This window comes from Aythya ferina (genome assembly GCF_964211825.1).
Source record: "Aythya ferina genome assembly, contig: HAP1_SCAFFOLD_79, whole genome shotgun sequence".
NCBI lineage: Eukaryota > Metazoa > Chordata > Aves > Anseriformes > Anatidae > Aythya > Aythya ferina.
In genome coordinates, this window is record NW_028181433.1 from 291,942 (window position 1) to 302,612 (window position 10,671).

The following is a 10,671-nucleotide window of genomic DNA, read 5'->3' on the forward strand; positions in this document are numbered from 1 at the left end:
AGGGCTGACTGCCGCAGAGCTCACAGCAGAGCACCCTGCTTGTTGTGGCACCCTCAGAGCAACAACCAGACATAAGACAAGGAGCAGCAGAAAGATCCTCCTGAAATGAATGAGGCAGTGTTTTGCTTTGTGGGGTGTTTCTTGAGATATGTAGTGGTCCAAAAGAAGTCCTTAAATTTTGCACTGTCATTTCTTCCTTTTGTCAGGCTCCCTTGCCCAAAGGTAGGAAATGTGTAACACCAGCTCCATCACTGAGTTCCTCCTGCTGGCATTTGCAGACACACGGGAGCTGCAGCTCTTACAGTTCTGGCTCTTCCTGGGCATCTACCTGGCTGCCCTCCTGGGCAACGGCCTCATCATCACAGCCATAGCCTGCGACCACCGCCTTCACACCCCCATGTACTTCTTCCTCCTCAACCTCGCCCTCCTCGACCTGGGTGGCATCTCCACCTCTGTTCCCAAAGCCATGGCCAATGCCCTCTGGAACATGAGGACCATTTCCTATGCAGGATGTGTGGCACAGCTCTTTCTGCTACTCTTTTTCCTTCTAGCAGAGTTTTCTCTTCTCGCCATCATGGCCTATGATCGCTACGTTGCCATCTGCCAGCCCCTGCACTACGGGACCCTCCTGGGCAGCAGAGCCTGTGCCACCATGGCAGCAGCTGCCTGGGGCAGTGGCTTTCTCAACGCTGTGCTGCACACTGCCAATACATTTTCAATACCTCTTGACCAAAGCAATGCCCGGGACCTCTTCTGTGAAATCCCCCAGATCCTCAAGCTCTCCTGCTCAGACTCCTACATAAGGGAAGCTGGGATGATTGTGCTTACTGCTTTTCTAATGTTGGGGTGTTTTATTTTCATTGCTCTGTCCTATGTGCAGATCTGCAGAGTTGTGCTGAGGCTCCCCTCACTGCAAGGACGGCACAAAGCCTTTTCCACGTGCCTCCCTCACCTGATCATTGTCTCACTGTTTGTCAGCACAGTCATGTTTGCTCACCTGAAGCCCCCCTCCATCTCTTCTCCTTCCCTGGACCTGGCGCTGGCAGTTCTGTACTCGGTGGTGCCTCCAGCAGTGAACCCCCTCATCTACAGCATGAGGAACCAGGACCTCAAGGATGTAATGTGGAAACTGATGACTGGGTGTATTTCATAAGCCATAAGCTTACTGCATTTTTCTGAAAATTGCTCATAATGTTACTCATGATAGGCCAAGCCTGGTTTCTATTCTTGTCTTGCGGTATTTTTTTCCCAGTTTATTAGAATTGTTGTTTACCATTAAACCTCACTATTCATTGTGCCTGTGTATTTAAACCCATTTCACCCAATTATAATGACTCTCACTCACCAAGGTGATTGGCTCCAGGGCAGACACCTTCTGCATAGGAGCAGGGGAACTGCGGTGTGCAGGGGTTTCCCTTCAGTACTGCCCCCCTCTGTAGTTTGAAGACAGCCCTTCAGGAGCCAATTGGGAGACCCTAGGGAGCATGAGCAACCAGAAATGCTGTGCACAGAGCAGGCAAACAAGACATTAGGTACCAGTCAGGGCATGTTGTGGCAGTCTGTGTGGCAGTTCATGCAGGCAGGGTGCTGCAGTGAGTTCCTGTGACAGACCGCTCAGGGCAAACAGCAGAAGGCCACCTCCACACTTTCCAGAAAGGAGGTGGGGACCCAAACTGAACTTCCAAAAAAGTACACAGCTGTCCAGGTGTCAGGCTGCAGGGAGTGCCAAAGCTTTACACCACCGTTGGACAGCTGCAGAGACAGCAATTGCGTAAGATATGAGCAGGTGGAAGACCTGCTCTGCATGGTAGCTGAGCTATGAAAAGAGGTTATAAAACTTATGAACATCTAGGATTCAGAGAGGGAGATAGACTGTTGATGCCTAACTCTGGCCTCTGTGGAACAAGAACAGGCACCAGGAATTTCCCAACTCAAAGGGAATGAAGTATCCATCCCTCAGCAGACACAAGGCAGAAGGATATGAATGAAAGGAAACAAGTCCAGGCTCGAGGTGGCTGGTAAAATCCTCCTTCACCCATATCACCCTATCAGGTAGACCTGAACAACAGATATAAGGCCCTGGAGGCTAAAAGGCAATCGATGGATGGAGAAGGCTACAATCCCCCTCCACCAGATATATTGCTAGGGTTGGAAAGGCCAACCCCCTCTATAGTGACCACAGACAGGAGGAAGAAAAGGAGAGTTTTAGTTGTGGGTGATTCAACAATCAACGAAACAGAGGGTCCAATATGTAGAAGGTACCCTCCTCTAAGGGAAGTCTGCTGCCTTCCTGGGGCCCGGGTTAAGGACATCACAAGGAGATGACAAGGAGACATCATTAGGAGATGACAACACCAATGAATTATTCTTTGCAGAACTAAGAGATGCCTCGAGATCAACTCCCCTTGTCCTTATGGGGGACTTCAACTTGCGAGACGTCAACTGGGATCACCACACGGCTGACACGAGTAAGTCCAGGAGGTTCATAAAGCACCTAGATGATAACTTCTTGGTTCAGGTGCTAAGGGAACCAACTAGGAAAGGTGCCCTCCTTGATCTGTTGCTGGAAAACAGAGAGGGTCTTGTGGGAGACGTGGCAATTGGCGGCTGTCTCGGTCATAGTGACCATGAAGTAGTTGAGTTTAGAATTTATGGTGAGAGAAGGAAAACTGCCACCAAAACTTCAGCCCTGGATATGGGGAAAGCAGACTTGAGGCTGCTCAGGGAACTAGTCAGCAAGGTCCCCTGGGAAGGTGCTTTTGAAGGTATAGGTGTCCATCAGTGCTGGTCAGTCTTTAAGCACTGCCTCCTAAAAGCACAAGATCAGGTGATTCCAAAATATCAGAAGGCAGGTAGGCAGGGCAGAAAGCTGGCCTGGCTGACCAGGGATCTTCTACTGGAGCTTAGACAGAAAAAGAAAGTGTACGGCTGCTGGAAGGAGGGTCAGGTGACGAGGAAGGAATACAGGGACACTGTTCGTGTTTGTAGGGAGAAAATTCATGGGGCCAAAGCCCAACTAGAGTTGACGTTGGCCATGTCTGTGAGAGATGATAAATAAGGGTTTTTTAGATATTTTAATAGAAAAATGAGAACCAAAGAAAACATAGGTCCGCTGCTTGACGGGGAAGGTCTCCTCACAGACAATGACATAGGCAAAGCAGAGACGTTTAATGCCTTCTTCACCTCTGTCTTCAATGCTGATGATGGGCTTCAGGACCCTGGGTGCCCTGAGCAGGTGGACCAAGACGGTGGGAATGACAAACTCCCAACCAACCCTGAAAGTGTGCAGGATTTGTTGCTCCACCTGGATCCATACAAGTCCATGGGTCCAGATGGGATCCATCTCAGGGTGCTTAAAGAGCTGGCTGATGTCATCACGGGACCTCTCTCAATTATTTTTTAATGATCTTGGGAATCTGGAGAGGTCCCAGTAGACTGGAAGCTGGCAAATGTTGTCCCAATTTTCACGAAGGGTAAGAAAGAAGACCGTAGCAATTACAGGCCTGTCAGTCTCACGTCAGTGCCTGGTAAAATTATGGAGAAGAAGTTACATGGTCTAAACTTTTGGGTAGACTTGTGCAGTGCCAGGAGTTGGACTTGATGATCTTTATGGGTCCCTTCCAACTCGGGATATTCTATGATACTATGATTCTATGAGACTTCCCAGCTTGGTTCAACCCTCAGACTATTACAGATTGCTCGTCCTACATCTGGAAGGAGAAGAAATGGCAATGCATAATCTGCGAGCAATCAAAGGGACTTCAAGGGTTTGGGATCAGGAACTCGGGTGTGCAGGTCATCTTATGCTCAACTGCCCCTGATACTTTCTTGCCCTTTTTGTACCAATTTTCAAAAAGGCCAAAAAAAAAAAGACCCTAGCAACTACAGGCCTGTCATTCTCACGTCAGTGCCTGGTAAACTGGTAAACAGCCCAGAGAAAGCAGTCTAGGAGGTTTCTGGAGGGCATGGAAGATAGCTTCCTGACACAGCTGGTTAGTGAGCCTACCAGGGGTGGCACCCCGCTAGACCTTCTCTTCACAAACAGAGAAGGACCGGTGGAGGATGTGATTGTCGGGAGCGGTCTTGGGCAGAGTGACCACGAAATGGTGGAGTTCTCTATTCTTGGCGAGGCCAGGAAGGGGACCAGTAAAACCGCTGTATTGGACTTCCGGAGGGCTGACTTTGTGCTGCTGAGGACACTGGTTGGTAGAGTCCCTTGGGAGGTGGTTCTGAAGGGCAGAGGAGTCCAGGAAGGCTGGGCGCTCTTCAAGAAGGAAATCTTAATGGCACAGGAACGGTCTGTCCCCACGTGCCCAAAGACGAGCTGGCGGGGAAGAAGACCAGCCTGGCTCAACAGAGAATTGTGGCTTGAGCTTAGGAGAAAAAAGAGGGTTTATAATCTTTGGAAAAGTGGACAGGCCACTAGGGAGGACTATAAGGATATTGAGAGGCTGTGCAGGGACAAAATTAGAAAGGCCAAAGCTCATCTGGAGCTCAATCTGGCTACTGCCGTTAAAGACAACAAAAAATGTTTTTTTAAATACATCAACACAAAAAGGAGGACTAAGGAGAATCTCCATCCTTTCCTGGATGCGAGGGGAAACTTAGTTACAAGAGATGAGGAAAAGGCGGAGGTGCTCAATGCCTTCTTTGCCTCAGTCTTTAGCGGCAATACCGGTTGTTCTCTGGATACTCAGTACCCTGAGCTGGTGGAAGGGGATGGGGAGCAGGATGTGGCCCTCACTATCCACGAAGAACTGGTTAGTGACCTGCTACGGCACTTGGATGTGCACAAGTCGATGTGGCCGGATGGGATCCACCCAAGGGTACTGAGGGAACTGGCAGAGGAGCTGGCCAAGCCACTTACCATTATTTATCAACAGTCCCAGCTATCGGGGGAGGTCCCAGTTGACTGGCAGCTAGCCAATGTGATGCCCATCTACAAGAAGGGCCGGAGGGCAGACCCGGGAAACTACAGGCCTGTCAGTTTGACCTCAGTGCCAGGGAATCTCATGGAGCAGATTCTCTTGAGAGTCATCACGCAGCACTTGCAGGGCAAGCAGGCGATCAGGCCCAGTCAACATGGGTTTATGAAAGGAAAGTCCTGCTTGACAAACCTGATCTCCTTTTATGACAAAGTGACGCGCTGGGTGGATGAGGGAAAGGCTGTGGATGTGGTCTACCTTGACTTCAGCAAGGCTTTTGACACCGTTTCCCACAGCATTCTCCTCAAGAAACTGGCTGTTCTTGGCTTGGACTGGCGCACGCTTCGTTGGGTTAGAAACTGGCTGGATAGCCGAGTCCAAAGAGTCGTGGTGAATGGAGTCAAGTCCAGCTGGAGGCCGGTCACTAGTGGCGTTCCCCAGGGCTTGGTGCTGGGGCCAGTCCTCTTTAATATCTTCATCGATGATCTGGATGAGGGCATTGAGTGCACCCTCAGTAAATTTGCAGATGACAGCAAGCTAGGTGCGTGTGTCGATCTGCTCGAGGGTAGGAAGGCTCTGCAGGAGGATCTGGATAGGCTGCACCGATGGGCTGAGGTCAACTGTATGAAGTTCAACAAGGCCAAGTGCCGGGTCCATCCGGGAATATGGTTTAGTGGGGACTGTTAGTGTTAGGTCAGAGGTTGGACTCGATGATCTTGAGGTCTCTTCCAACCTAGAAATTCTGTGATTCTGTGAAACTTATGGAGATTATCCTTGATGTTATTGAAGTGCACCTGGAGGGCAATGCTGTCATTGGTCCCAGCCAACATGGGTTCACGAGGGGTAGGTCCTGCTTAACAAATTTGATTTCCTTTTATGATAAGATCACCCATCTAGTCGATCAAGGGAAAACAGCTGATGTGATCTTTTTGGACTTCAGCAAGGCTTTTGACATGGTTTCCCATAGGATCCTACTGGACAAAATGTCCAGCATACAACTAAACAAAAACATCATATGATGGGTGAGCAACTGGCTGATGGGCAGGGCTCAAAGAGTTGTGATAAATGGCATTAATGGCAGACGGTCACCAGTGGGGTCCCCCAAGGCTCCATTTTAGGGCCAGTCCTCTTCAATGTCTTTATCAATGATTTGGATATAGGACTAGAAGGTGTTTTGAGCAAATTTGCTGACGACACCAAACTTGGAGGAGTTGTGGACTCTGTTGAGGGTGGAAAGGCCTTGCAGAGAGATCTGGACAGATTGGAGAGCTGAGCAATCACCAACCACATGAAATTTAACAAAGGCAAGTGCCAGGTCCTGCACCTGGGGCAGGGCAACCCTGGCTATACGTACAGACTGGGTGACGAGATGCTGGAGAGCAGCCCCACAGAGAGGGATCTGGGGGTTGTGGTTGACAGCAAGTTGAATATGAGCCAGCAGTGTGCCCAGGCAGCCAGGAGGGCCAACTGTACCTGGGATGCATCAAGCATGGCATCGCTACTCAGTCGAGGGAAGTGCTTGCCCCACTCTACCCTGCACTGGTGCGGCCTCACCTTTAGTACTGTGTGCAGTTCTGAGCACCACAGTACAAAAAGGATGTAGAACTGTTGGAGAGTGCCCAGAGGAGGGTGACGAAGATGGTTAGAATTAAATTTGGCAAGAGACATCAAGGACAACAAGAAGGGCTTTTTCAAATACATCAGCAGCAATAGGAAGACAGAAAAATGTGGATGTACTGCTGCTAAATGAGGGAGGTGCCTTGGTGGCGGTGGATACAGAGAAGGCGGAATTACTGAATGTCTTCTTTGCCTCAGTCTTCACTGCTAAGGCTAACCCCCATGCACTACCAAGCCTGGAAACAAGAGAGAAAACCTGGAGGGAGGAAGACTTTCAAAGAGTATTGGGTTAGAGGTTATTTAGGCAAGCTAGACACCTATAAATCTATGGGCCCTGATGGGATGCAACTTAGGGTGCTGAAAGAGTTGGCGGATGTGATTGCTGGGTCACTTTCCATCATCTATCAGTGGTCATGGTCATCCAGAGAGATCCTGGATGACTGAAGACTTGCTATTGTGATGCCCATCTATAAGAAGTGTAAGGAGGAACTGTGGAGTTACAGCCTCGGTGCCATTAAAGGTGATGGAACAGGTCATCTTGAATGCAATCATAGCATATGCAGAACAACATGGGAATCAGGCCCAGTCAGCATGGGTTCATGAAAGTCAAGTCCTGCCTGACCAACCTCATCTCCTTCTATGACTGGGTGATCCTCCTGGTGGATGAGGGGATGGCTATTGACTTAGTCTACCTAGACTTCAGCAAGGCCTTTGACATGGTCTCCCACAGGATTCTCCTGGAGAAGCTGGAGGCCCATGGCTTGGACAGGTACACGCTTTTCTGGGTTAAAACCTGGCTGGATGGCCAGGCCCAGAGAGCAGTGGTGAACAGAGTGAAATCCAGCTGGTGACCAGTCACCAGTGGTGTTCCTCAGAGGTTGGTGTTGGGGAGCATCTTCTTTAATATCTTTATTGATGATTTGAACAAGGGAATTGAGTGCACCCTTGGTAAGTTTGCAGATGACACCAAGCCAGGGGACAATGTTGATCCAACAGAGGAAGGTCCTGCAGAACAACCTGGACAGGTCAGATTGATGGGCAGAGGAACAAGGGGTTGAGGTTCAACATGGCTAAGTGCTGGGTCCTGCAATTCGGCTACAACCCCATGCAGCACTACAGTCTGTGCAGAGGGAAGGGATCTAGGAGTGTTGGTCAACAGTTACCTGAACATGAGCCGGCAGTGTGCCCAGGTGGCCAAGAAGGTCAATGGCATTATGGCTATTTTCAGCAGTAGTGTAACCAGAAGGACCAGGTGAAGGATTGTCCCCCTGTACTCTGCTCTGGTGAGGCCACGCCTCAAGTACTGAGTACCTCTTGCTCTGGCCTGGGCAGAGGGGCTGGCCCAGAGGGGCACAGGCGCCCTGTGCTAGGGCTCTGTTGGACCTGGCAGCAGGGATGCCGGCATCTCACAGACCTCCATTTCCTGGTGCCATGGCTGACCCTAGACCTGGGACTGCTAGGGAGGCTGAGTAGCCTTTGTCCCAGCCTTGCAAGGGGCGGCGTAATGGTGGCCATGCCCTGAGCTCCGCAGCAGCCTGTGGCAAGGCAACCATGAGTGTGGCAGCCACAATCCCTGCCTGTCCGCCTCCTGCCACGCTCCGTCTGTCGGCTGCAGCAGAGGGGACTCCCAGCCAGCCCCTGGCTGGGCTCTACCACCTGCCTCTCCAGTGCCATCCCTGCTGCCTTGGGGTGCTCTGTGATGTGCTGGGTGGCCTCACGAGGCCTGCCGGCCAGTACATCTCCTGCAGGGCAACCAGGCTGCACAGAGGCAGGGACTTCACCACCACCCTTCCAGCCCCCTCCCCTCCCCTCGGCCGCGGCCTTGTCTCTGCTGGCAGGAGCAGCCTGGGGAGGTGCTTCCTGGCCTCCCCTTGCCTCCTGCCAGCTGCTGCTCACTCAGGCTCCTGGCACAAACATGGCCGTGCACCAAAACCACCGCTCGTGCTGTCTTTGCTGCCTTGCTCTGCCCTCTTCCTCAAGTCCTCGTCTCTGCCGGGCCCCATGTTCCACAGCCAAAGGCATCCCTTTGGTGTCACCACCCTGGCCCCTGCCCTGCAGGACAGCAGAGACAGGGCAGGACAGGGTACACAGGGGCCTCAGAGATTCAATGAAGCAAACCCCAGAGCTGCATTCAGCTCTTGCACTTTGAACTAGACAGTGTCTGAAGGTGCCTATTCTGTGCTATTCAGGCAGATGCCCCGTGGCTGTTTCTCTCAGAATGAAGGGACCTCGGGACACTCTTTGCGCCACTGGCTTTCATGGCACCCCTAGGGATAGCTGATGGCTTTTGTGCTCACTCGTGTTCCTGTGCATACCATGTGCCTGCAGGTAGCAGCAGCAGCAAGGGATTTCAGGTCCCGTGTCTCCCCTGTACATGGACAGGCCCTGCTCTTCTCCTAAGCCACCCCATCTCCCAGGGAGCCTCTCCCAGGTGAGCCCATCTGTGCTGGCCTCGCCGGCCACTGCTGCAGCCCCTGGCCATGCTTCCCACAGCCCCAGCTGGTGGTGCTGCTCTGCAGAGCCAGGGGGCTGTGGTGCCCGGGGCACTTTGCAGGGCCGTGCTGGTCAGGCTGGGTGTCAGAGCCAGCTAGTGGGGGCCCTGCCACTGACCACATCCCCCAGCTGTGGCCATGGGGTGCTCAGAGGTGCCCAGCCTGGCAGAATGAGGAGCCTCTTTGGACTCTACATACAGGCACTGCCCTGCAGACACACAAATGGTCTCATAAAAAGCATGTCAGACAAGCAAGTCTATATAAGGTTCTTTATTTTGTTTATATTCACAAAGATTCCTCCTGCAGTGTAACCTCTGGGCTACTCTAGAAAGGTACGTACTGAAATGGGAGTGGGATGGTAATGACATTTTTTTGGGCAACATTAGCAGCACTGAAAGAACATTTAAATTCAAACAAACACACAAACAATCCTAACCTAAGCAAAATGAAACAGAGGGAATACAACAACAAAAGAACCACAAAAGCAACAGAAGACTGGTAGTCCTGTAATAAACCAGGTTACAAGTCATATGCAGAAGAGGTTGAGCAGATTGTCGTTTTTGAAACACGTCATCATCAATTTCCTGAGAGCCTCTTTAAGCTCCTGGTTCCTCATGCTGTAGATGAGGGGGTTCAATGCTGGAGGCACCACCGCGTATAGAACTGCCACCACCAGGTCCAGGAATGGGGAGGAGATGGAGGGGGGCTTCAGGTGGGCAAACATGATTGTGCAGAGAAACAGGGAGATAACAGTCAAGTGAGGGAGGCACGTGGAAGAGGCTTTGTGCCGTCCCTGCAGCAAGGGGATCTTCAGCACGACCCTGAAGATCTGCACATAGGACAGAGCAATGAAAACAAAACATCCAGAAGATAGACAGCCAGTGAGAACAAGAAGACCTACTTCCCTTAGGTAGGCATATGAGCAGGGGAGCTTGAGGATCTGAGCAAGTTCACAGAAGAACTGGTCCAGGGCATTGCCCTGGCAGAGAGGCAGTGAAAATGTATTGGCAGTGTGCAGTACAGCGTTGAGAAAGCCACTGCCCCAGGCAGCTGCTGCCATGGTGGCACAAGCTCTGCTGCCTAGGAGGGTCCCGTAGCGCAGGGGCTGGCAGTGGCAACATAGCGGTCATAGGACATGACGGTGAAGAGATAAAACTCAGCTCCAATGAAGAAGAAAAAGAGAAAGACCTGAGCAGCACATCCTGCATAGGAAATGGCCCTGGTGTCCCAGAGGAAATTGGCCATAGCTTTGGGGAGGGTAGCGGAGATGTCACCCAGGTCGAGGAGGGCGAGGTTGAGGAGGAAGAAGTACATGGGGGTGTGGAGGCGGTGGTCGCAGGCTACGGCTGTGATGATGAGGCCGTTGCCCAGGAGGGCAGCCAGGTAGATACCCAGGAAGAGTGCAAAGTGCAGGAGCTGCAGCTCCCGTGTGTCTGTGAATGCCAGCAGCAGGAACTCGGTGATGGAGCTGCTGTCATTGGACATTTGGTGCCATTGGGCACAGGGACCTGTTCAAGGACAAAAAGGCAATGAGTACTTCCAATAGATTTCTCTGGGAAAAAAAGAAGCCTACTCCATCTTGTATCTAGCCCCCCAAAATCCTTGCCCTCTTTATGGAAGGGTTTTGGCAGATCCCT

General features: G+C 51.5%; 1 protein-coding gene across 1 annotated transcript; it reads left to right on the forward strand.

Annotated features, from left to right (window-relative positions):
* Positions 1-229: 229 nt before the first annotated feature.
* Positions 230-1,153, forward strand: LOC311428424 (olfactory receptor 14C36-like; the record flags this gene model as incomplete). Its single annotated transcript, XM_084539875.1, has 1 exon — positions 230-1,153. One exon carries the CDS (start codon positions 230-232, stop codon positions 1,151-1,153), a length of 924 nt encoding a protein of 307 aa, XP_084396001.1.
* Between the last annotated feature and the right edge of the window lie 9,518 nt (positions 1,154-10,671).